The following is a 27,892-nucleotide window of genomic DNA, read 5'->3' on the forward strand; positions in this document are numbered from 1 at the left end:
GTGCTTAGTCTAAACAACCTATGTGAAATATAAATACCGCATAACATCTAGACATCAACATTATCTAAGGAAACCTGAAGGCATCATTTGGGACAATGTTGAATATAGTGCATAAAGTATACAATTAATTAAGAGTTGTGATCACTTTTCTTAGAAAAAAATATCCCAGATGAATGCAGCAGCTTTTGAGCAAAACTGTAAGTTATAGATGTGACAGAAAGAGAAAAAATAATTGTCCTATCGGAAAAGACTGCTTTTGAGTTGGTCTGCAAATAGCACTATTTGTGAACATATCCCTCCTGATGTGGTGATTTGTGCATAAGAGCTGTATTCAGATTGCACAATATGATATTATCTGATAGCCATATTTTAAGGGGGGTCAGCTGGGTCTCCATTGAATATATTTGTATTTGGTCTTTCATTGTTTGTTTATATTCTTACTACACTTGATATTTCTGTAAATGTTATTTCCCCTGTGGTTTATGTATTTAACTTTGAGGGTTTTTTTTTTTAATATAAGCAAGTAACACATTTTTAAATAAACATTAATATTGCCTAATCCGGTACTAATAGGTGAAGTGTCACATAGATCACTAAACCTTGCAATATTTTCTTTATGTCTTTATGCCTTGTTCTCTCCTTTACCTTCAGTATCTTTATGTCTTGTTCTCTCCTTTACCTTCAAGTTCTAAGTTCCTATGAAGTTAGCCTTGTTATTTTGTATCCACTTGTTTGAAGTAATTTCCAATTTTGGTTCTATGTAAACCGACGCGGTATGTACTAGTACATGAACTTCGGTATATAAAAGCCTTTAAATAAATAAATAAATAAATAAATACATACATTTTCTTAGGCTTCTTTTTTAGGTAATGCTTAGCTAGTACGGCCATGGCAAAGCTATCATTGTCATGGTACAGGAAAGCCTCACAATGGGCAACAAAACTATACCAAAACTGCTTTTTGTGAGCTTGCAGAGGGGAAGGAAAACCAACGCACAGTAAGTAAGTACATTTACCATTGTTCCGCAAAATTTAGCGGTGTGCCAAACATTTGCACAGGAGTACATCTCTACAAGGCAGAGTAAGATTTTTCCAGAGCCAATGTGAAAATATATTTTTCTGCATAGGAAAAAAAATTGGCACAGACCAAATATCTCCATGTAATCGACTGTTTGCATGGCTCTAGTATGTTCCAGAATTGAAGCTATGTAGATGTTAGGAACAGCAGCTACTCACTCAGTTCCAACTGGAATATTTTATTATGGACTAACAGAATCAGATGCAGAGACATTTTTCATCAGTTTGCATTCAGTGGAAATAACTCCTTGAAAATTATCTTTTACTATGATGTTTGATATTTGTTAACTGTTTAATATTTGTAATTGTTTGACACCATGGTGTTTTGTTCTTTTATAATAAATTAATCTTCAAATAATGCTTCAAATAAGTGCCTTTATGACAGCATTTTTATGATGTATACTTGGATCTCTTTATGTCACATGTTGAAACTTTCTGATACACCGCTCAGGTTATACAGATGTGCTGCATCTAGATGTTACAATTGTAAATGGATGCTAAGAAAACAGAGCTGATCCTTTATAGATTAAAATATCTAGCTTACAGCACTAACACAATCACTATTTTATTTTTCACCTGATAAAGAGGCATTGTCAATCTGCAGAAAATTAAAGAAAGCTTACTGTTTAAGTCAATAACTTTTCTGCCAATGCTGGATACCTTTAGTAACTCCAAAAAATACACCATGTTCGCATAATAAAGATTCATCAACCAGAGGACAAATATGGTGTTTCACTATGATAATTATAATCAGGGCAGACTTTTTGCACAAGTTTGTAATCTACACTGTAAAAGGCAATGTAAATGCAGATGACCTTGAATGGTTTTGAGCATAACCAGGAAACATGGCTTTGTGTCTGCTCTTGGTAGCAGACCTTAAAAGGATCAAAGTTGCATGAGGCAGTTTTCTTGGCTCGGTCAGTTTTTTCGTATTCAATTCGGCAGTTGAAAGACTTGGAATCCTTGTTTTCCAGAGTTGACTGTGGAGAAGTTTCAAACTCCACCACCTTGGAGGGTGGCACGAGACTGACAGAAACATTTCCAAGGCCTGTTGAGTTGTGTCGGAAATACACACTGAAGGTCCCATTTCCATGGTCAACAATTTTCCCTGTTATCAGAAGGTTCAGTTTTACTGTTTTGATGTTAGAATGGAAATCCCCCCATCCAAACATTTTCTTGAATTTCCCAGTTTTTACTATTGGCCTGCGTTTCGTTCGTACAAGGGACACTTGAGCATCAGTTATATTGGATAACCAATCCCAAAAGCTTTCTGTGCTGTCCAAATAAGACATTTGGCTGTGCTTGATCTCTGGTGACTGTTTAACAAACAGACGCAAAGGACTGATGATCCTAGAATGGACAGCATTGCCAACCATCGTCTTTGCGGCATATTTTTCTTCCCATTCGAGCACTTCTGTTGCACTTATTACTTGCTTATTTTCACAAGAAATCTGTTTCAAAAGAGAAATAAAAAGAAATGAATATTAAAAATCTAAAATTGTGTTCAATTCAACGTTAAATGTGTACTCTCCGGTTGAACAGACTGTATGGAGAAACAGAATTTTCCTTTTATGATATGTTAGCCTGAGATATAGCACCCCAACAACTAACTGTGAGCATAATAATAGAACATTACAAAACTGTGATCACAAAAGAATTTACTTTTTCCTGCATTATTTTATTTCTTCAAGCACATATCAAAAGTATAATGGACACTGTTATATTGAAAAGGTTTGGAGTAGTATGATGAAAATGTCAACTTATAATGGTGAATTTTTCTATGATAAAAGAATTATGTATAAGGTGTTTCAAATTTTAATATTAATATTGCAGTTAGTAAGGCATAAAGATACTTGGATTACAGAAATATGACATCAAAAATAAGCAGGAGCTGGTGTCTTGTATGAGTAACAGTTCTATGTCATGTTATTATAATAGCACGAGTGTGCATTTTATTCTACAAACTATAGGGTAGATTTTAAAAAATTGCGCATTCGCATACTTTTGTTTGCGCACCAGGCGCAAACAAAAGTAGGCTGCATTTTATAAGATATGCGCGTAGCCGCGCGTATCTTATAAAATCCAGTGTCGGCGCGCGCAAGGGGGTGCACATTTGTGCAACCTGCGAGCGCCAAGCCCAGTGCGCGCTGCCTGTTCCCTCCGAGGCCGCTCCGATTTCGGAATGGCCTCGGAGGGAACTTTCCTTCGCCCTCCCCCCACCTTCCCCTCCCTTCCCCTCCCTAACCCACCCCCCCGGCCCTATCTAAACCCCCCTTACCTTTATTCCACGATTTACGCCTACGAAAAGCAGACGTAAATCTGCGCACGTCGGCCGGCTGCCCCGCTCCGTGTTCCGGTCCCGGGGGCTGGTCCGGAGGCCGCGGCCACGCCCCCGGAACGCCCCCGGGCCGAAAACACGCCCGCGTTGCCGCCCCCAAAACGCCGCGTCACGCCCCCGAAACGCAGCGTCATTCGGCCACGCCCCTGACACGCCCCTCCCCGCCCCTTTTTAAAAACCCTGGGACTTACGCGCGTCCCGGGGCTCTGCGCTCGCCGGCGGCCTATGCAAAATAGGCGCGCCGGCGCACGAGGGCCCTGCGCGCGTAAATCCGCCCGGATTTATGCGCTCAGGGCATTTAAAATCCGCCCCTATATATTAGGAAGGGTTGGTCATGTGCTAAACTTTATAAATATCAGGCTGATACAGTACAGTGTGCTCCAGTGGAGCGCACTGTTAACCGGCATTTGGACGCGCATTTTCGACGCACTAGCTTTACCCCTTATTCAGTAAGATGAGCAGTTAAGATGTGCAAATTATCTTGTGTAAATGGCTCATGTTAATGACATGAAAATTAGTCAGTAAATTTTTTATTTTAAAGTTAGCTTGTTAATGTTGACATTACACAACATACATCTCTTGTATGTGTAATTTAATTTGTCATGGAAATGGGTTTGAGTTAATGTTCGTATGCTTTAACACATGTTATTTTATTATATGTTTATAAGTAATGAGCTGATTTACATAGTCATGCAACTCATTGCCTATTTTGCATAGATTTACATTCATTTTTGTGATAGCTAAATTACCGTACATATATTAAAAGCACTGAAAACACATGTAATCAATGTAATGTGTATTCATGGTACTTTTAATGCATGTTAATGATATTGTGTATATCAGCACGGGTTAGAAAATTGGCTTATTCCTGATAATTCTGAAATCTGTCATGTAGGAGTAAGATAAAGTCTTCCTCTAACAACTCAGAGGCCAATGTATTAAAATGCACGGAACTTCACAAAGGCAAGTTTGCATGCTAAAATCACTAACAGGCCGATTCAGTAAAGTCCACGGGAGAGCGGGTGAATGCTCGCTCTCCCGGCGCGCGCACAGGCCACTTGCCTGGGCACGCGATACAGTATTCAAATGAGGCCCGGCAGTAGAAACGGGCAAAAGGAGGCGCTAGGGACACTAGCGCATACCTAGCGCCTCCTTTTTGACAGGTGCGGCGGCTGTCAGTGGGTTTGACAGCCGATGCTCAATTTTGCCGGCGTCGGCTCTCGAGCCCGCTGACAGCCACGGGCTTGGAAACCGGACACCGGCAAAATTGAGCGTCTGGTTTTCGACCCGACAGCTGCCGGCCGACTTCCAATTTTTTTTTCTTTTTTTAAAACTTTTTTTACTCTTCGGGACCTCTGACTTAATATTGCCATGATATTAAGTCAGAGGGTGCACAGAAAAGCAGTTTTTACTGCTTTTCTGTGCACTTACCTGGTGCCAGAAGAAATTAGCGCCTACCTTTGGGTAGGCGCTAATTTCTGAAAGTAAAATGGCTTGGCTGCACATTTTACTTTCTGAATCGCGCAGAAATACCTAATAGGGCCATCAACATGCATTTGCATGTTCAGGGCGCTATTAGGTTCGGTGGGTTGGATGCTCGTTTTCCGCCCCTTATTGAATAAGGGGTAAGGGAAAACACGTGTCCAATGGCAGGTAAACTGTACTGTACTGTATCGGCCTGTAAATGGGATAACACGTAGCAGAGACACACATACCTGAGCTTCTGACCAGAGAAGTTGAATTTTTAATTTGTTAACCATAATATAGACTGATTTCTTGCTGACTTGCTCTATTTCCTGCTCTATTTCTTCTGTTGTTGCATTATTTTAAATCTCTATACAGGGGCAGATTGCAGGAAAATATTGGCCCAGGGAATTTTTTCAAAACCGGCATCAGATACCGGAAGGGTATCTGATGCCTTCATGCCCTTTCCCTGCAGCACGTGTATCAACAGCTCCCAAAGGCACACTATGTCAACCCTGGTACCCAGCAGAACTGAGCCAAAATATCTCCAAAATAAACTTAATCTTTCCTAAATAACTAGGAAGTTGAACATATTCTAGAGACCATTGGTGAGCAGAGTTGCAGCCCCTGTTCCATCCATGCAAATTGAGATATAGTCTGGATTCCTGGTCTGGCTCTTGAACCAGTTGCAAGTAATGACACTGCCAGCCAGTGTCAAACACACACACTCAGTCTCAAACATTTTTTAGATTGCTGAAAGTTTATTGGCACAATCAAATTAGCATCCGCAAAGTCACATACTCTTTCTCAGACACACCCAGACAGAGTGTGTATGTGTCTGTATCAGAGACAAAGATACCCCCACATACAGACACTCTCTCTCACAGACAAAGTGTATAAGGGTGTGTGACTCTCACTCTCTCTGACAGACACACAAACACTCTCTCTGACATTGTACTGTTGTGCTGCTGCTTATGTGCTCACACAGTGCGTGCCCCCAGTCCAGCACTGCTCATCGTGGTGTAAAGTTCTTGCTTGCTGCCAGTCCTTCCCCATTCTGTAGCAGCCCCTCCCTTTCCCAATCTCATTCTGTAAGAGACTCACTGGTTCCAGGGCCAGCTGCTTCTCTCAGAGCTCAGTATAGTCACCTCAGACAGAAGCCTCCCCAACACTGCATAGGAACTTTTTCCTACCTTACTCCCTTCTGACCTGTGCCTGTGCCTTGCCTCCACGTCTCTGCAACCCTCCCACCTCTCTAGTGCATTCCCACTGGCTGCAGGCTACACAGTCTGCGGCGTTTATGGTTCTCAGGCTGTGCTCTGCCTACAGACCCCAGGGGAGGAGGGACCAGAAGTGATCCACACTGTTCCCTGGGCTTATAGAAAGGGAAAATTAAGCCCTGGTCGAGACTGGGGAGAGCCACTAACCTAAAGCAGCACAGCTCCAGATGGAATCCTGCTTTCTCTTATGGAGCTAGTGCAGCCAGGGCTGGTGAAGGGTATTAGGTATCATAGGTGAACCTTACAGCCTTGCATACATGCCTAACCCCACCCTTCCCACAAATAATTTAAAAACAACCATTTATAGTAACAGATTTTACATGAAAAAGAATATTCAGTGTTCTAAGGAAAAATTTCACTTAAAAAATGTATATTATTTGCAAGCACTATTGTGGTACCATCCGGGAAACTCTGCAAAAAAGACACCTGCAATCATATTGTAAAGCATGTTGGCCCTCAGAAAGCTTTAAGTAAATGTTATTACAATATAGTAAACCTACCATAGGAAAAGAGTACTAACTGCCAGCACTCAAACAGTAACAACCCTAACTATGAAAAGGCAACACTTCAAATGTTACAGCAGGCCCTAAAACACCAATTTACTCGATAGTAAGCTGAAACTACATGCTAGCAAAATATCTTACCTCAAACACACATGCAGAACACAGGCAGACCCTCACCAAATACAAAATAAAGAGACAAAATATAACTAGAAACATGCAGACAAAAACTGATTGGAAACCGTAACAAGACAGACTCTGTATGCAATGCAACAATGTAAAAACAGAAACATCACTATTCCTCATTAAACATCAAACAATACAATCAAGATATATAAAATATCAATCATAATAGTAAAACCATAATCATAAAAAGAATACATGTTCAAAACAGCTGATGAAAAGAATACCCAATAATTACTTTTTTAAATTATTCCCAAATACCATTAAAAGCAGATACATACCAAATAAATAAAATATTTAAAAACAGAAGATATCAAATAACACGCAATTATTAAAACTAATAAGGATAAAAAAATATCCTGCTCTCCAACTTTTGATTTCAAGTCACCTGAGATTGTCATGGATTAGTTCAGGGAGAGAGTAGCACAACTTTCTCCTCTCTTTCTCACATACCCATATTCCCCAAAACACACACACACACACACACTTGCTTACTCACACATCCTCACACACATGTTCTCTCTCTCTCTCTCTCTCATATGCTTTCTCACATACCAATACATATGCTCCCTCACTTCTCTCTCACTCATACATGCACACATAGGGGTAGATTTTCAAAGGGGTACGCGCGTACCCCCCGAAAACCTACCCCAACCCCCCCCTGCACGCGCCGAGTCTATTTTGCATAGGCTCGGCGGCGCGCACAAGCCCCAGGACACGCTTAAGTCCCGGGGCGTGTCGGGGGCATGTCGGGGGCGTGTCAGGGGCATGTCGGGGGCGTGTCGGGGGCATGTCGGGGGCGTGCCGCGAGTGACGTGGCGTTTCGGGGGTGTGCTGCGAGTGTCGTGGCGTTTCGGGGGCAGGCCCGGGGGCGTGGTCGAGGCCTCCAGACCAGCCCCCGGGTCGGGTGATGGCGCGCCAGCAGCCCGCTGGCGCGCGCAGATTTACGCCTGCGGAAATCTGCCAACAAAGGTAGGGGGGGGTTTAGATAGGGCCGGGGGGGGGGGGGTGGGTTAGGTAGGGGAAGGGAGGGGAAGGTGAGGGGAGGCGGAAGTAAAGTTCCCTCCGAGGCCACTCCGATTTTGGAGCGGCCTCGGAGGGAACAGGCAGCGTGCGCTGGGTTCGGCGTGCGCAGGTTGCACAAATGTGCACCCCGTTGCTCGCGCTGACCCCGGATTTTATAAGATACACGCGTACTTTTGTTCGCGCCTGGTGCACGAACAAAAGTACGCCCGTGCGTACATTTATAAAATCTACCCCATATTCTCTCTCATGCACTTACTCTCTCCCCAGAACATACAAACAGAGGCTTCCTTGGGTCTGCACAGCTTCTTTCTCATACACACATGCAGTCTTACATGCTATTTCCTCACATGCACACAGGCTCCTACACATGCTCACCCACATACTCTCTTACATGCTATTTGCTCACACATATGCTCTCTCATGCATACATACATGTTCCATCTCATATACATATGCTCTATCTCATACACACGCACACACAAACACTTGCTCTCTCTCTCCCTGGAATATACTAATAACAGAAGCCTTCTCCTTGAGCCTGTGCAATGACTCTCACACATACATACATATTCTGTCTTACATTCTATTTACTCATATACATACTCACTCTCTCTCCAAGGAACATAAAGAATTCAGGTAGCATCAGACTTCTTTCTTCTGCCGGTGCAACAGTCTTAAATGGTGCAGCTCCCAACAACAGTCTCTTTGCCATGGCACGGCCAAGCTGACAGGGCCTCTTCTTTCCAGCCCCGTGGCCCGGCTGACAGGGGCTTCTTTCTTTTTTGCCACGCAGCCTGGCCGACAGCGGCAACTTCTTTTCTTCTGAGCAGTGCGGCACAAATTAGCCCTGCAACCATGTGACTAGCCTGACTGGCCCACCAGGACATGCCCGAAGCCCCAATAGGCCAATCTGCTCCTGTCTCTATATATTTAATCTAGTTATTGTTTTTAGAATCCTGGCTAGTATATATTGAATAACTGTTTTTTAAGTTAAATAAAAACAAATATATTATAAAATATAGGTAGCCTTTGGGTCTGGTGACTCAGAAGGTACTGCAGTGGTTCATTAAAAAATTAGTATATAGTAGTAAAATTAATTGTTCAAGTGCGTTTCCTGAGACACACATACCTGAACGTCCTGCCAGAGAAGTTGAATTTGTAATTTATTAGCCTTAATATAGACTGATTTCTTGCTGACTTGTTCTATTTTCTGCTATAGTCCCTCCCCCACTACGCCTCTACTCACCCACCCCAAAGGTTGCTATTCGGCCCCTATGACATAGTGAGGGCAAAGGTGGCGCCGGCGCCATTTTGAATACTGGCAATACGGCCCAAGTGCAGGAGGTCGCTCCCGGACCCCCGCTGGACTTTTGGCAAGTCTTGTGGGGGTCAGGAGGCCCCCCCAAGCCGGCCAAAAGTCCCTGGGGGTCCAGTGGGGGTCCGGGAGCGATCTCCTGCACTCAGGCCGTATTGCCAATATTCAAAATGGCGCCGGCGCTACCTTTGCCCTGTCACAGGGTAAGGGCAAAGGGCCATCGGCGCCATTTTTATTAACGCAGCTGATGGCCCGAGAGCGGGAGATCGCGCCCCCACTGGACCACCAGGTAATTTTAAAAGGTTTTGGGGGGGGGGTTCAAGGGGGTCATTTTAAAGGGTCGGTGGGTTTTTTGTTTTATCGGGCCATCGGCGCCATTTATATTAGTGGCAGCCAAAATGACGCTGATGACCCGAGAGCGGGAGATTGCGCCGGGACCCCCCCCACTGGACCACCAGGTAATTTAAAACGTTTTTTGGGGGGGGTTCGGGAGGGTGAGGATTTGTTTTAAAGGGTTGGGGTGGGTTTAGGGGTTGTTTTGGTGTGCCAGTTTTCCCGCCCTCCCCCCTCCCCCGATTTACGATTTTTCATGATAAATCGGGGGAATTTCTATTGTATCGCGACTCTAACGATTTTTGACGATTTAAAAAATATCTGACGATTTTTTTAAATCGTCAAAAAACAATTCACATCCCTAACCCATTCTTCATTGCCCTCCTCCACTTGCACAGAGCACCCAGAAACCAAGAATAAATGGATTATAGTGGGCTCTGGTAGGATAAAACCTGTGATATGGAGACAGCCACGCTCTCAAGTGACACAAATACAAAATACCTTCTCTCTATTGAAAAATGAAGAAGCTGTAGCAATGGAGACTGATGTGGGATCGGAAAGGAAAGAAGAAACCCAGTGCACACAGAAACTCCATAACAAAACCAAAAACCATAAGAAGAAGCTCATTGTGCTGGGAGTCTTAGTCATCAGAGGCACTAATTTGGGAATTCTTTTCAAGGGGAATACAATAGTTAAATGCCTTCCAGGATCTTCAGCTAGTAGAAATGCTAATCAGATAGTCAATGCAATCAATAAAGAAAGTAAGGGCTCTGAAGTTGACTTTATTATCCATCTTGGAACTAATGACCTTGCTAGAAACAACATCCAAGCCACACAGAGAGATTTCTAGACTCTGGGGAAGCAGATTAGGCACATGGTGAAGACTCTTGCCTTTTCAGAAGTGTTACCTATTCATTGAAAGTGAAAAGAGAGGCTAAGCCATGTAAATAATTTCAATGCATGCCTCAAAACTTGATGTAAGGATGAAAGTTTTGGATATATTGGGGGTGGGGCTGTGTATGGAACTGTAAGAGGCTCCATGTCACAGATGACTTACATCTGTCTGTGGCAGGAAAAAGGATCCTAAGTGAAAAATTCAAATCATATACCATATGGCATTTAAATTAGAGGACAGGGGAGGCAAAAGGAAATTGAAATGTCACCCCCAAGATCTCCAAGAAGTGGGTGAAAAAATTAACAGAAATCAAGGAGAGAAGCTGGAAAGCTATAAGTACGAATGCCCGTAATCTGGGCAAAAAAGTCCCAGACCTGCAGGCTTTAATGGTGGAAGCCACTGCTATGACTGGCATCAGTAGCATGGGATCTTCTTAGTGTTTGGGTACTTCCCAGGTTCTTGTGGCCTGGTTTGGCCTCTGTTGGAAACAGGATGCTGGGCTTGATGGACCCTTGGTCTGACCCAGCATGGCAATTTCTTATGTTCTTATGTTCTTAAGTAGATTTGGACATCATTACTGTTACAGAGACATAATTCACTGAGCCTCATTATTGGGATATGGCCATCCCTGGCTATAACTTGTTTAGGAAGGACAGATAATACAGAAAATGTGGAGGAGTAGCTCTTTATGTCAGAAACAATATTCAAGTAACTGAAATGGAAGGGATGGGGGCAGAAAAGAAGCATTATCATCTGTCCTAAAAAAAAGAAGATGGTGCTTCCATTTATATCGGTGTGGTCTACAGGTCTCTGCCTCAAACAGAAGAATTGGACAGAGATCTGGGTGAAGACATCCAAAAAGTGGGAAAGAAGGGAGATTTGTTGCTATTTGGAGATCTTAATCTGCCAGATGTGGATTGGAATATCCCTTCTGCAGAACGAATAAGCAATAGGGAGAGAGTGGATGCTTTTCAAGGGGCTCTGTTCAAACAAATGGTAATGGAACCTATGAGGTAGGGTGTGATGCATAATGGGTTAATGGTGCCATTTTGAATACTGGCAGCATATCGCCTTTGCCCTCACTATGTCACAGGGACCGACCGTCGGTACCTGTGACATAGTGAGGGCAAAGGCGATCGGCGTCATTTTGAGTACTAGCATCGGACGGTCGGCGTGCAGGAGGTCGCTCCCGGACCCCCACTGGACTTTTGGCAAGTCTTGTGGGGGTCAGGAGGCCCCCCCAAGCTGGCCAAAAGTCCCCAACTGGGGTCCAGGAGCGACCTCCTGCACTCCGGCCATCCAATGCCAGTACTCAAAATGGCGCCGATAGCCTTTGCCCATACTATGTCACAGGGGCTACCGGTGCCATTGGTCAGCCCCTGTCACATGGTAGGAGCACAAGATGGCACCGATGGCCATGTGACAGGGGCTGACCAATGGCACCGGTAGCCCCTGTGACAAAGGCTATCGGCGCCATGATGAAACCGGCACCGAGGGTGTGAGTGCAGGGGATGGCTTCCGGACCCCGCGCTGGACCACCAGGGAGTTTTGGTAAGTCTTGGGGGGGTTCAGGAGGGTGAGGGGTGGTAGTTAATTTTAATTTAGCTGGGACACGAATAGAAATCGCCGTATTAATACATCGGGGCGCCATACGGCCGAATGCAACATATCTGCTCCCCGACGAATCCGAATCACGAATGAAACGTATGGCTTCCCTCTGCACATCCCTACTAAAGGCCAGCTGGATAGTGAGCTCTTGCTGCCGGTAATTTTTTTTTTTTTTTTTTGCAGTTTGCATAGAAAAAAGTAGGACCTGCTGAAAAATTACCTTGCTAGTATCATATGAGATTTTCTGACCTGTTGTATAAAATCAATATTTATTTATTTATTTAAAATGTTTCTTGCCCACGCTCTCCAAAGTATGGAGCTGGGTACTTGGCAACAAGCATAATCATCTAAAAACAATACATATACCTCAAGACGGAATACATAATCTTTAAATCTTAACAGTTGCATAAAGATGTCAGACATTCCTGATGGCTTAGTATATCTGTGTGACAATTTAGTCACTTATTTCAAATGCATCCTTGAAAAGGATGGTTTTAAGTCCTTCTTAAATGCTGTCGTTTCTTTAATATTATGAACCCGAGCAGGAAGAGGTTTCCATAATATGGGACCTGCTGTAGAAAAAGCCCATTCATGTGTTTCTGTTAGGTGGACAACTCACAGGGATGGGATATCTAATAGATTCTGGTTGGCAGACTGAAGGGACCATGCAGGGGTATAAATGCTAAGAGATTAATTTTCAAAAGATGCGCATGTAAAAAATAACTCAATCACATAAAATAGTATGCAAGCAAGTATACACTATTGTATAAACTGCAACATATGTGCGCATATTAGGTACCATGAGGAGACTTGCATGTGTGAAAAAAGGGATCGGCCAGGGATGTTCAGGAAGAGTCCAACAGTTATCTGCATGGGTTGCTATTTTACAACCTGCCAAAATGACGTGCACAAGTTTTTTATTTGCATATATTTACTCTTACTCAATATCTGGTGTAAGAGATTGTAAACATCTCAGAAGTGAAAAAAAAAAATGACTGGGTTGGGAGTCTGAGTGAAACAGGGTTACTTCAGGTTGAAGTGCCAAGAAGATCTACACAACCTGCAGATGGACTGGGCGAACTGGTAAAATTTGTTATTTCATTGCTGCAAACATACTATAAAATCCCCTGACTTATGCATGCAGCCGCCAACTTATGGGGGTAAATATGTCAAAGTAACACAAGTAAATCTATTTGCATATACCTTTAAAATTCAAAGTGAAAATTCACAAGTATATCATTTGTGCACACTTATATGGCTAAACTCCAACTTATCTGGCTAAGTAGTGCCTTTGCTGCTATTTAGATGGTCAAATTTGAACTAATCCAGATAAATAGCACTTTTTTTTAGACTTATCCAGCAATCTTACATACCCAGATACATTGGAAAAATGCTAATTAGATGGACAAGTAACACTTTTCAGACATCCAGCTAAGTGCTGCTACTGAGCTGCATAAATCCAAACTTATCCAGATAAGTGCCACTACTTTCCCGGATAAGCCTGAACTTGCTTGGGTTGCACTTTTTACATAAATGAGCATGTGTGCATGCATATGAACTTGTGTTTTATAACCTGCACATATTATTTGCACACAGATTATAAAACAGAGTAGGAAATTCACGTGAGCCCATCCATATATATGTGTATATGGACACACACACAAGCAGTTTTGAAAGTTATCCTCAAATTGTTGGATTGATCAGTGATAAAGAATTTATAATTGTTAATAAATTATGCATAATGACTGCTATAGCAGCATTAAAACTTACTAAAAGAACTTAATATTGTTCCATGCAATACATTGAAAAGTAAGGTTGTTTTTGGGAGGAAATAATACATACTGAAGAATGAACTAAAGGAAATATTTTCCATATGTGGCATAATCTGTGAAAGGCTTTAAAAATAGCATTCAATATTGAAGAAGTACTGTAACTACATATATATATATATATATATATATATATATGTAGTTACATATATGTAGTTATATATATATATATATATATATATATATATATATATATATATATATGTAGTTACAGTACTTCTTCAATATTGAATGCTATTTTTAAAGCCTTTCACAGATTATGCCACATATGGAAAATATTTCCTTTAGTTCATTCTTCAGTATGTATTATTTCCTCCCAAAAACAACCTTACTTTTCAATGTATTGCATGGAACAATATTAAGTTCTTTTAGTAAGTTTTAATGCTGCTATAGCAGTCATTATGCATAATTTATTAACAATTATAAATTCTTTATCACTGATCAATCCAACAATTTGAGGATAACTTTCAAAACTGCTTGTGTGTGTGTCCATATACACATATATATGGATGGGCTCACGTGAATTTCCTACTCTGTTTTATAATCTGTGTGCAAATAATATGTGCAGGTTATAAAACACAAGTTCATATGCATGCACACATGCTCATTTATGTAAAAAGTGCAACCCAAGCAAGTTCAGGCTTATCCGGGAAAGTACATACATATATATATGTATATATGTATGTAAGTATATATATATATATATATATATATATATATATCCTATTTTGGGGGTTGATTTAATTTAAATAAAAATTTTCTAGATCTTCTCTTGATTTAATAAGTCTTTGAATAGATTTCAATTTATTAGGCTAATCCACTTGCAGTTTCCCCTCCAACCCTAAACCACTGCACTGCTATAAGAGCTTTGCAGAACTGATAAAATGTTTTTAGGATCCCCCTGTTCAATAGCTCATATAATTGGATTGGTTTAACAATTCTGCCCTGTCTCTTGTAGTTAAACTAAAATGACAAGCTGCTTCAGCAGATAAGTCCTTCTTGATGTAGCCCATCAAATTTAGTACTTATAAATGAATCTTATAAGGAACTTCCCTCCTGATCGAGATACTTCATTGCAGCTGACAAAACTGAAACCAGTATCTGCTGACTGAACACTAGATTGCCATCAATGATTAGTGGTGTAGCTTGCCCAAAAGTCATCCCTCTTCTGAACCTGTAGGGAATGCTAGAGCGGTATAATAAGAAAATGACAGATGGGGGAATGAGAAATGACAGCATGTGGACATCTATCAATATGTTATTTTGAGGTAATATTTCCTGACATAATACATCATCTACTGACAAACTAGTAATAATGATAAAAAGAAATATAAAGTTAATTTTGTCAATGCTTAAATTGAAAAATTTATTGAACTTTCCTGCATTTATTAAATGTTTAGCATTTGAAAGTTTGACAAATTGATTTGAAAACTAACAGAACATAGAAAAGAAAAGAAAGAAAATTCATATACTTATTTAGGATTGAAGATAATAACTTTTGCATCATCCCATTTCTTATTAGCTAAGATGTTAAATGAACAGCAGTAGACTAACATTTGTTTACAACTTTATTCAAATTGAATAATGGATGATCGTATACCATCATGTCAAAAGAGAGATGCTGAGCCAATTTTGATTTTTACTGCATTATATTTACGGCTTAGTAACGCCAGCTTTTCTTTAGAAACTGGTAATATGAGCCCATAGATGAAATGGAAGTAAAATGACTGGCTCAACCTAACCCCCCTGACATGGAGCTCTGTGGTCACTCTAAAACCTAAGCAACAGAGACTCAGCAGCAGCTCTGCAGAACTATATTGTCCATCTGCTCAATTTTAAAATCCTTAAGAACATAAGAAGCTGCCATACTGGGTCAGACCAATGGTCTATCAAGCCCAGAGTCCTGTTTCAAACAGTGGCCAATCCATTCCAGGATACAAATACCTGGCCATACCCAAACGTTAGATAAATCCCATGTTTTCTGGATTCAGACCATGCTCACTGGCATTCTGCCCAGGGACTCTGACCTGAGGGGCTAATTTCACTGAGGTTTACACTGTGGGCTACTTGAGGGGCTTATCGCCTGTATGCACACAGGACTACCTTGGGGACTTACCCAATATAAATATACCTGGGGGCTTGAACCCAGGAGCTTATTCCTACACAATTGGCACCACAAACTTTGATTCAGTATATCATGTTCTAGGTACTTAGGATAGTAAGTTTATTTGAGCAATAGGAGGATAGAACAAATAAAATCAGATCATACAGAAGAAGTAATGGTAGATAATAGTAATTGCTACATTTATATAAAAAGCTTACATGTTTCCAAAGGATCAGCCTATGCTATCACGTCCGGAAGCACATTTTTCCTCTCTCTCTGTTATTTTTCTTTATATTTATTTATTTATTTATTTATTTGAGTTTTTTCTATACCGGCATTCGCGAAGGGAATCGCATCATGCCGGTTTACAAATAACAAGGAGTGAACAACAATAAAGTGATAAAAAACATTAACAAGTGCTAAAAGAAGGGAAAATTGCAGTTACAATAAAACAGGGACATATTACAACTTGGAACAGAAGAAAAGGAGATAGTAATTTAACAGTGAAGAATAACTGGGAAAGCCTGCCAGTTTAAAAGGGATTGTACAATTGATGGGATTGTCAAAACTGTTGATTTTATATACTAAATGTGTTGTGTCCCGCGGCCGTGGCAGGCCACGACCGCGGTCCTCTACCTCGTCCGCGGCGGCGACCCGCCGCAGCAGCCTCAGGGGAAAACCCTGACCGGGTGCGCGTTGCCCCGGCGTGGGTCCCCGGCCTGACCGCCGGGTGGAGAACCATCTCTGCTCTATCCCCACGCCATTCCTGCAGCCTTTCCTCCGTGGAGGAAATTCAAGATGGCCACCGCCATCCTTAGGCGGGAAGCCGCGTTCCCTTCTTTAAAGATGGCGCCGGCCACTTTACTCATCAGCCCCTTTTATAATAATAGGGGCTGATGAGTAAAGTGGCCGGCGCCATGTTTAAAGATGGCGCCGGCCAGCCTGTGCTCCTACCATGTGACAGGGGCCGGCCAATGGCACGGATACCCTGTCACATGGTAAGGGCAAAGGGGCATCGGCGCCATTTTTTTTTTTTTTTTAGAACAGCTGATGCCGGGAAATCTCTCCCCGAGGCCCCCCGAGGCCCCCCTGGATCTCTCCCCGAGGCCCCCCGAGGTCCCCCTGGACCACCAGGTAATTTTAAAAGGTTTTGGGGGGGGTCAATTTAAAGGGTCGGGTGTTTGGTTTTTTTTTAGCAGCGCGGGCCTCCTTAAAAAAAAAGGGTTGGGAGGGTGGGGGGGTCGATTTAAAGGGTCGGGAGGGTTTTTTTTTTATCGTGCCATCGGCACCATTTTAATTAGTGGCAGCCAAAATGGTGCCGATGGCCCGAGAGCGGGAGATCGCGCCGGGACCCCCCCCACTGGACCACCAGGTACTTAACATTTTGGGGGGGTTCGGGAGGGTGGGGGAGGGTAAGGAATTGGTTTTAAAGGGTCGGGGTGGGTTTAGGGGTTGTTTTGGTGTGCCGGTTTTCCCGCCCTCCCCCAAATAATTCCCATGCCCTATTTAATGATACAATACAAATGCCCCTGACGATAAATCGGGGGCATTTGTATTGTATCGTGCACTCTAACGATTTTGGACGATTTTAAAATTATCTGACGATAATTTTAATCATTCAAAAACGATTCACATCCCTAACAATTAGTAAGAGACGATAAATACCTAGGAGGTATTTCTATGTATCCACACATTGAGACTTCAGAGCTATGTCTGCTTCTGGGGACCTGCATGTGAAACAAGGAGCATTTCAGAGAATGCCACCTTAGAGGTTTTGGATCACAACTGTACCTTAAAGCCTACATTTGGTTTCCAGAAACTCCTTCCCACACCATCTTATGTTATTGGTGTCAACATATATTATGACAGCCAGCTCTTCCCCAGCACTGTCTAAAATCCTTTCTAGGTGACGTGTGAGGTCCACCTCCTTTGTTTCAGTCAGGCAAGTTAAGTTACCGAGTGATCCACCAGCCATCCAGTAGCTACATTACTAATACTGAATCACCAGCTATGATGGCCAAACTAACCCTTTCCTCCTGGGCAATAGCCCTGGGTGTTACGATTCCTTCTGCAGCTGTGCCACAGGAGGCATCTCACCTTCTTCTGGAGGCCACTCCAAAGCCAGGGCCTCGCCTGAGCAATTGTCCGGATCCGGCTCCACGGCCTGGGAGGCCTTCGGTGTTTGGAGCCTACTTGAGGCCTATTCCACTGCAGCCTGGATGCTCTGGTGTGGACCGCGCCCTTCTCCTAAGGGGCAGGCCCGCGGCTCCTCTCCTCTCTTATAGAGCCAGCGAGGGATGACCCATCTGGACTCCTCCCAGGGAGTTGCCTGCTTCTGGGCTATAAAAGCCTTGCTCCAGCACTCATGCTTTGCCTTGCATTGGAGTTACACGATTCTGGATGTCTCCTCTTCCAGCGCTCCGTAAGGCCTCCATGTTTACTTCAGCTTGGTGTCCGTGTCTTGCACGCCTTGATGTTTCATGATGTCCCTTGATGTTTGTTCCTGACCCTCATGTTTTAATCTTGCTTTTGACTGCCAGGAGTGCAGTAACCTGCTTCAAACTGCCAGGAGTGCAGTACCTTCCCTGAACTGCTTGTGCAGCATATTTCCTTTCCTGCGCTGGTTCCCCTCCTGCGGATGTGGGACAGGGTGGTCTGTGACCAGACCAGTCGTACTGGCTGTGTAGGGCACCCTGAGGGACAGTGCCAATGTCTGAACCTCCCTGCTTGTTTCAGAATCTAGGTCTACAGTATCCTGCTTTAGAGTCTACATCTAAGTACCTTGTTTTAGAGTCTACGTCTACAGTATCTTGCTTTAGAGTCTACGTCTACAGTCTGTGGTTCCCGAGTCTTCGTCGTCTGTTTTTGAACCTTTGTCTGCCCACGCTCTGAGTCTGGCCTGCTGCTTCTTGCCATCTCAGCAGCAGGTCCGAAAGGGCTGGGAATGGTCGGAGGACTGTTCATCACCAACACTCCTCATGTTTGTTCCAGAAGCATGCAGGTCCGGCTGGGGTCGGATCCACACTACACCTACCCTTGGTGCGGGATCGTGCCAGGGGCCCAAGGGTACACTCCCTCCAAGGGGGACTGCTCTCCTAGCGCTCCCGTGGTAACCCTGGGAGACTCATCCTCTGTCTGAGAGGATAATGCATCACCTGGAGAGCAGGTCTATGCTACAGGATCACTTCCTGTTGCACCAGGATGATGCTTTCTGACCAGGTGACCTTCCTCTTCCAAGGCAGCACTGGAGTTGGGACTTGGCTACTAAGTCTCTGAAGGTCTTCTCTATATACCTCTCTTGTCTGCCTCAGCTCCTCCAGGTCTGCGTTACTACTACATAATAGGACCAAGACAAAATATGTTTAAATCAGAGATATATAATACCTTAATTTCCAAAAACTTACACAGAATTTATAATATGAATGTGCTTTTGTTTCATTTCATTTTGAAAACGAAACAAAACAAAAACAAATTAAATTCTGTTTGTTTTTATTTCATTTCATTGTCAAATGAAGTGGGGCAGCGCCCTCCTCCCCTTAACCACTTATCCAATCCACAAGTTTAAGGGGCAGGAGTTATCCCCAGTTTCTCCTTGTCTGCTGGGTGTGCATTTTAAAGTGGTGCCAGTGAACCCTGAGGCCAGCACAATTGAAGTACTGTATATCTGTATCTCCATACAGAGGTACTTCCATGCAACAAAACGGTACCAATCTCAGGACTTGCTGGAGCCATTCTGAAATATAGGCTCGGGGAGCAGGAGCAATTGGAAATTACTCCAGTGAGATTGAGGGAAAGGTGCTGAGGGGGCATTTGTGGTGGCGGCGGCAGCAGCAGAGGGAAAGGGGGCAGGGTGGGCTAGACCTTTTTCATTTGTTTTGTTTTAAATGTATTGTGCTTTGATAACTTTTACAGGATTTTAAAATTTTTATCTTCCTCTATTGATGCATCACAACTGGTACTTACTTTCTAATTTATTTGAAAAATGTTAAAAAAAAACCCCAAAAAACTATAGAAAGTTATAAAATGCAGATCTCTAAAAAATGTCAAAAATCAGGATCCTTCTCTTCCAAAAATTCTCTTTATCTTGATACTAAATCTAATGGTGTACCTTTGACATGAGAATTTACTGAACAACCATTTGCTAGTCCATAGTCCTATCATCCTAAGGAAAAACTGTGGTGCAAACAAGTAAGAAAAGAATATGGCATATCTATGCAACTTACTGGCTACAAGGAAAATATTCTACATAATCCTATTAAGGATGTTGCCATTATTTGATCAAAAATATAAACATATTCCGAGCATATTATACAGGAATTTATATCATGTTCATTAGAGATGTGAATCAGGTGCCAGAATCGGTTCTGGTTTCGGGGTAGTCCAGTAGGGGTCCCGGGAGCAATCTCCCGCTCTCTTGTTGTCGGCTGCTAGTAAACAAAATGGCGCCGGCGGCCCTTTGCCCTTACCATGTGACAGGGGCTATCGATGCCATTTTGATGCAGGCCATCCATTAGGGGTGTGCGTTTGTTTGCAACATATTGGCAATCCGAAACGTATAGGGCCATATTTGTTGTATTCATGGGGAAGCGAAATGTATCGCGATTCCAACGAATACAACAAATCTTCACCAAATTATTCGGCCGTCTAAAGGAGCGAATTTAAACAAAACCCCCACCCTCATGACCCCCCCAAGACTTGCCAAAACTCCCTGGTTGTCCAGCGGGGGACCGGGAGCCATCTACTGCACTCACGCCGTCGGCTGCCGGTATTCAAAATGGCGCCAATAGCCTTTGACCTTACTATGTCACAGGGGCTACTGGTGCCATTGATCGGCCCCTGTCACATGGTAGGAGCAATGGACGGCCGGTGCCATCTTGTGCTCCTACCATGTGACAGGAGCCGACCAATGGCACCGGTAGCCCCTGTGACATAGTAAGGGCAAAGGCTATCGGCGCCATTTTGATTACAGGCAGCTGACGGCGTGAGTGCAGGAGATCGCTCCCGGACCCCTGCTGGACCACCAGGGACTTTTGGAAAGTCTTGGGGGACCCTCCTGACCCCCTCCATCCCCTGCCCCCCCATAAATTCCATAGTGGTCCTTGTTCTCCCCTCCCCATGATCCTAAAGCCCCAAGCCTAATCTCTTATCCCTAGTGATTCTTGAGTCCCTCCTCTCCCTGGAAAATCTCCCTCTTCAGCAACTTTCTTCATCTCTCTCCTTGGTCAGTAAAGTACTAACTTTGTATGCACTAATAACTCAAGTTGACATCCTGATCTGAAAAAAGAAGCAATGTCACCCTCAATATTTCTAATTTCTATTATATTGAAGGTAAAATAATTGCTCAGAGCTCTTGAAAGTTACTCCTTCACCAATAAAGGTGCCAGCTGCCCTATCTTGCATTCTTATAGCTAAGGTAGAAGATTCCCATGGCCGAAAATGCTTTGCTTAACTGTATTTAGCCTTTTCCAGCATTATTGGTCTATGCGCTATAACATTCTGCTGTGCAGTGCATTGTCAGAGCACTGTGCTTGCACCGACCTGAAACATTTCATTTATGGCTATGGCTCAAACAGATGGAGTAACCTCAGGGGAGATGAGCTGTTTGAACAGAAACAGGCAGTGTGGGCAAAATGAATGGCACACATTTCTCTTTTATTCCAATGACAAGTCCACATACAAGAAATATATTTTTTTATTTTTTGCAGAAAAAATAGGATACCAAGACTAAGAATAATAGCATGAAGAACAAAGACAAGAGCAAGGAAAGTTGTTATTTTGACTAAAACGGATAATGCTGCTGCTGTTCAGTTTTCTCCTCCCAGCCGGCTGTCCCTCTGACATCTTGTGGACACTACAGTTGGAATTCTCTTTCTTGAGCCTTATGCCATTAACGCTAGAAAGAGATTGCTTAACATTTGCTAAGCTCAGTTCATTAGAACACTAATTTCAAGCTCTAATTATCTTGTTGGTTAGCAAGGCTGGTTGAATCAGCAGTGCAACTGATATGTTCTAACTTGAAGAGAATTCACAGCTGTTCTAGCTTCCAATAGCCTCTAGCAAGGACTGCTATAGCACTACTGTATAAAGCAAAGCAGCTTTGAAAGTGATTTAGTGAGTTTGAGGGCTGTTAACAGAGAACGTTATTGGGAATGTTCCACATGGAGTGGGTAGAATTTTAGATCTGTGCTGTTCCTGCTGCCATATTAAATCCTTGGTATGTCACAACTTTTTACAATTGCCCATAAGGAGGGCAATTTTAAAAGCCACCTCCTTGGGTACTACAGTTCTTTATATGTAGAGATGAGCTTTTAGAAAATTGCCTTCCCTGTATGCAAGTAAACTTTCGCGCATGGGTCCCCTACACATGAACGTCTACCTTCCGAAGGAGAAGGTGATCCTAGGAGCAGGGTTTGGAACTATGTACATACCTTTGAAACTTCAGAAGTATGCATGTAGTTTTTGCCGGAAAAAAGTGCCTCCTAACTTTTCAGGTGGGAATGTGTACAGGTATTTTTCCTTAGCTAAATTTGAAAGTGAAAGGATGCATACATATTTATTTTTGAGAATTAGCACAGGGCCCAGGGAGTAAAAAAATATACTTGCAGACTTTGTACTTATGTGGCCAGTCTTTAAATTATCACCTAAAGATAGAGCTTCCTTCTACTCCAAAATATACTCTTAAAAGCCTCAATGCTGCCAAAAGTGGATATCTGGTAAGATCAGTGAATAAACAGATTCACATTCTAAGTTAAAAAGGAAAGACAGTGGCAACAAAGCATGTTGGTGATCTAAACAAAGGCATGCACAGAGCTACTCCCCACCTCATCCCTTTTTTTGGATAAATCTTTCCGCCAGATGAAAACATGAGGGGAAAACTACTGAACATACCCGAACTATGTCAACAGTGAGAATGAAATGAAGCCAATTTTTTTACACACATACAATAAAAAAGTCCTGCAAGAAATAACCACTCATTCAGATAATTTCACTCCAAGGACATCTACTTAAAATCTGCAAATGTTTTAATAATCCCTATCAGATTCTGCTCCAGTTATAACATGCCTATGCATTTTAGCCACTCATCCATTCACACATGCCTTTATCCCCAAAGTCAGCGTATCCTATGGTACTGATATGCTGACATTGGGGATAAAGCTAAGCCATGTCCAACAGCAAAGCACATTAAAGCAGACTTGTCTGAATTATCAGGAAGGCTGCACACCGCATAAAAATGTCGAGGTCATTTTGTTATGGGTTTGACAGTTGCTTGGTCTTGTTTGTACGTTTACTATTCTTAACATAAGGCAAGGAGGGAACTTTCACAGAGTGGCAGTCACAGCCCTTGGCAACACTTGGGGGTAACTTGCACGAAGTGGTAGTTGCTGCCATGGGAAGCTTGCTGGGCAGACTAGATGGACCATTTGGTCTTTTTGTGCTGACAATACTATGTTACTACTCTCTCTCTTTGATCATTTTTATCTCTCATCACATACCATGAATATATTCCTAGAAACTCTCACTAGACTCATCAAGTGATCATTGTTGTCAAGGACTACTCAAGATGCACTTGCTTCTAGTTCATGTACATTTTCCAATGACAAGAGGCAGACACCACATCAGTACCATAGGTGCATCTGTAGCACTTCTACAGAACGTTAGCTCTCTTAACACTTTATTTTATATGTACATTACTTTGGGCGATAATTTGTATCTGGAAAGTGATTAATAAACGCTAATAAATAAAACATGAAAGAATTGATTTCTTGAAATGATACTTTTTTGTGTGTGAGTGGATTTTCTATGGAGGCTGTGAGGCATGAGATTGATAGATGGAGTTTAGGAAGGCATTCAAAGTTAGGGGCAAATGGAGGTTTGGTAAGAATGTAGGGAAGTGTAAGAACATAAGAAAATGCCATACTGGGTCAGACCAAGGGTCCATCAAGCCTAGCATCCTGTTTCCAACAGTGGCCAATCCAGGCCATAAGAACCTGGCAAGTACCCAAAAACTAAGTCTATTTCATGTAACCATTGCTAATGGCAGTGGCTATTCTCTAAGTGAACTTAATAGCAGGTAATGGACTTCTCCTCCAAGAACTTATCCAATCCTTTTTTAAACACAGCTATACTAACTGCACGAACCACATTCTCTGGCAACAAATTCCAGAGTTTAATTGTGCGTTGAGTAAAAAAGAATGTTCTCAGATTAGTTTTAAATGTGCCCCATGCTAACTTCATGGAGTGCCCCCTAGTCTTTCTACTATCCGAAAGAGTAAATAACCGATTCACATCTACCAGTTCTAGACCTCTCATGATTTTAAACACCTCTATCATATCCCCCCTCCTCCAAGCTGAAAAGTCCTAACCTCTTTAGTCTTTCCTCATAGGGGAGTTGTTCCATTCCCCTTATCATTTTGGTAGCCCTTCTCTGTACCTTCTCCATCGCAATTATATCTTTTGTGGCAGAAGAGAAGATCAGCAAGGCAGGAAAGTAGTTGAGGAGAGAAAGGATTAGTGTTATGAAAGGCAAAAACAATAGTGAGGCAGTGTGTCTAGACTGTAGGAAGAGACTACAGAAATAAATGAATGAACTTAGGAAGGGAAGAAAAAGAAGTGGGAAGTCAATTTTCAAAGTCATGTATGCATGTAAATTGGCTGTCTGGAAACTGCCCTCCCACAATGCAGCTAAAACTATGTGATTTATTCCACGACAAGCACACTTTTAGTCACATTTATAGGAGACATTCTCAGGAGTGTGTTTAGGTCAGGGGAGGAAAATAATGTGCATAGATAGCATTTTCAAATCTACATGCGTTATTTTTCATTAAAAAAGTACCCGCAGAAAAAGCAGGTGGAATTGAAACCATGGCAATTTTATATTGAAAATTGGTGCAAAGCTATCAGGTTATAAGTACCCAATGACTTTGTCAGGTCTAAAATCATCTGGCTAATTTAGGGCTAGAGGCACTAAGCCACGATGTTTTATCGCAGGAGGGGGTCCCAATATTGCAGGAGGTGTTGCCACGATAATGAAGCCCCTGCCTCGAAAAATCATCATGAGTGTATGGCACGATCCTTTGTCTCACGGGCAAACATTGTGAGAGAAAAGTACGCGGCATGTGACCTTTTAATGTGATGGTGGCCCCAACCTCATGGGAGTGCCATTGCTTTAAAGGCTGATGGCCTGAAAAAAATCAAGTTGTGGCAAACAGGGAGGTGCTGACCCCCATTTCAAACCGGGGCTGCCTCCAAAATGTAAAAAAATTAAATGTGTAGGCATGCAGTGATGCCATCTACTCTCCTCCCCTCAAAGACTAACATGGCCCCAGCTCCGCCACCCCCAAAGCTGAAAACAAAAACAAAAATATAGAGTTTTGACCCCTTCTAATCCTCACCCCTCACCTCCAAGTCAACAATAGGGTCCAGGTCCCCCCTTCCCATACCCCACCCCCTGACCCCCCCCCCTGCAACCCACCTGAACTTTGAAATGCATCCACATCAGGACCGAATGCACCTTGCACCTGGCCTGGTTGGCGATCCCCAGACCTTACCCCAGTCCAATAGCTGGGGCAGGTGCCATTTTGAAAAATGACACCGACTGGGCCGGGTGCAAGGGTGAATCTGGTGCCGACATGGGATCCATTTGAAGATTCTAGGGCTGCAAGAGGAGGGATGCAGATGGGGTGGGATGGGGTCCCTTCCCACTAATTTTTTAATTTTTTGGCATCTGGGGGGGAAGAGGTGGATATGGGCAGGTGGGGCTGAGACACTATCTTTGACTTGGGGGTAAAAAGCGGGGCCAGGACCCTATTGTTGACTTGGGGGGGTAGGGGTGGGGATCAGTAATGGCTGAGAACCTATATTTTATGCTTCAAGATTTGTGGGGGTGGGGGGTCAGGGCCATGATGATCTTTGTGGGTGGAGGGGTTTGGGGGGGACATCACTGTGTGGGAGCATTTTTTATATTTTAAATTTTGGGGTGTTGAAGTCACCTCAAATGTTGGCCCCGGGTTGAGCTATGGGTCAGCACTGACCACCACTCAACCTCCCAGTTTGCTGTAAACAATTTTTTTTCTTTGGCCGCTGTTTTAAATGTGAGGCAGGAGCCTCAGGACCCATGTTAGGGTCCTGGGCCGCCCGCCTCACATTTACCACTTTTACCATAGCTGACCAGCTTCTCAGTCAACATCAATACAATATCTGCATAGGATTGCCTATGCATGACCTTCTTTGCATGCATTTGCATTATTCATTCATGCAAAATGCATGCAAAGAAGGTCATTGTAATAGGGGAGGTAACCTGGGCATGAAGAGGCAAAATATCATGTATATTACACAATATATGTGATATAATGCACATTAGAGGGCTACCATGGCTTGACGAGTCTCCCAGTTAGTCAGTTATAATTGAAAATCAGCTAAGTTAGCCAGACACTTTATCCCGTCTCAGAGTACCTCCAGAGTGCCTTCTTTTTATATGGTTACATTTTAGCTGGATAATTAATTCAATATTTCAAAAATGTTCTAATAGTCAAATAACTTATGACTGAACTGGTTAAATGCCTGGTGAATATTGACCCCTAAATGGGTCATTGATATTTATTAATGACCATGGCTTCATTTGAGAATTTGGAAAGAGGTTTTAAAAATGTACGATGTAGTAGGGATCATATATGGGAGTAGGATCTGTATTATAGTGCTTGTACAAATGTCTTAAAACATTATTTAAGGGGGGGATAACCTAGGGAGTTTGCAAGTTTAATCCAGGAGATACTTAAGATACTGAGTATCTTAATTAAGTATCCAGGAGATACTTAATTAAGAAAATATTCTTAATTTTAATAGGGGTAAACTAAAAGAAGTATTTTAGCTGTTCTTCACTATGGGATCCGAGAGAGGGGCTGCGTTCTCAATATTCTTGTATGCGGCCTACCATAGTTGATATCATGGGCTAGACATTTTAAAAAATATAAACAAAATAAATAAATGACATTTGCAGAGGTGTACCTAGAGTATTTGGCCCCTGGGTTGTATTCTTCTTTGGCACCCCCCAAATATATAATTTCAAAATATCCTAAACATCGATAAAATATTTCAAAATGGCAGACACATCAAATAACACCCAATAATTAAAACTAATAAGGATTTTAAAAATCTCAAGCTCTACATATCTGTCATCCTAAGAATGTTTAGACTAGGGGCACGCATACACACACACACTGCCTCTGTCTCTCTCACACAAAGACATGCTTACTCTATTTCTCTCTCTCACACACACATGCTTCCTCTGTCTCTCTCACACGCTAACACACACACACATACAAGCTTCCTCTCTCTCTCTTTCTCTCACACACACGCACACATGCAGACAAAAACTTAACTGGAGACCACAAGCTAGATTCTGTATGCAGTGCAACAATGGAAAAGCAGAAAATCATTATTCCTCAAAACAATACAATCAAGAAATATAAATCAATCAGAATAGTAAAACCATACTAAAAAATATGCATTTCAAAACAGCTGATGAAAAGAATAATATTCAATAATTAGAAGCTCCTGTACAAATTTTTTAACATTTTCTAAACATTGGTAAAATATTTCAAAACAGCAGACATGAAATAACACCGAGTAATTAAAACTAATATGGATTTTAAAAATCCCCCACTCTCCATACCTGTCACTCTGAGATTATTGTGAACTGGGGGTACTCACACACACTGAGACACAAACAAAATATGCTCCCTCTGTCTCTCACACACATATATGTTTGGTGAGAGACAGACAGAGCTTGAGTGTGTGTGTGTGTGTGTGTGTGTGTATGTGAGACAGACACACATCTTTCCTCCAATTCTCTCTCTCTCACACACATACAGGCTTCCTCTGTATCTCTCATGATTCCTGTCTCACCCAGGCACACACACACACACACACACACATGCTTCCT

The 27,892-nt window shown here is 42.5% G+C and overlaps 1 protein-coding gene across 1 annotated transcript in view; it reads right to left on the minus strand.

The window, feature by feature from the left end:
- Nucleotides 1–441: 441 nt before the first annotated feature.
- Nucleotides 442–27,892, minus strand: part of NXPH2 (neurexophilin 2) — a 100,204-nt gene continuing 72,753 nt past the window's right edge. The window contains exon 3 of the mRNA XM_029605404.1: nt 442–2,527. Within this exon, the coding sequence (XP_029461264.1) occupies nt 1,784–2,527 (744 nt within the window). The 3' untranslated portion in view covers nt 442–1,783. The remainder of the gene's footprint in view (nt 2,528–27,892) is intronic.

This window comes from Rhinatrema bivittatum, chromosome 6 (genome assembly GCF_901001135.1).
Source record: "Rhinatrema bivittatum chromosome 6, aRhiBiv1.1, whole genome shotgun sequence".
In the NCBI taxonomy this organism is placed as follows: domain Eukaryota; kingdom Metazoa; phylum Chordata; class Amphibia; order Gymnophiona; family Rhinatrematidae; genus Rhinatrema; species Rhinatrema bivittatum.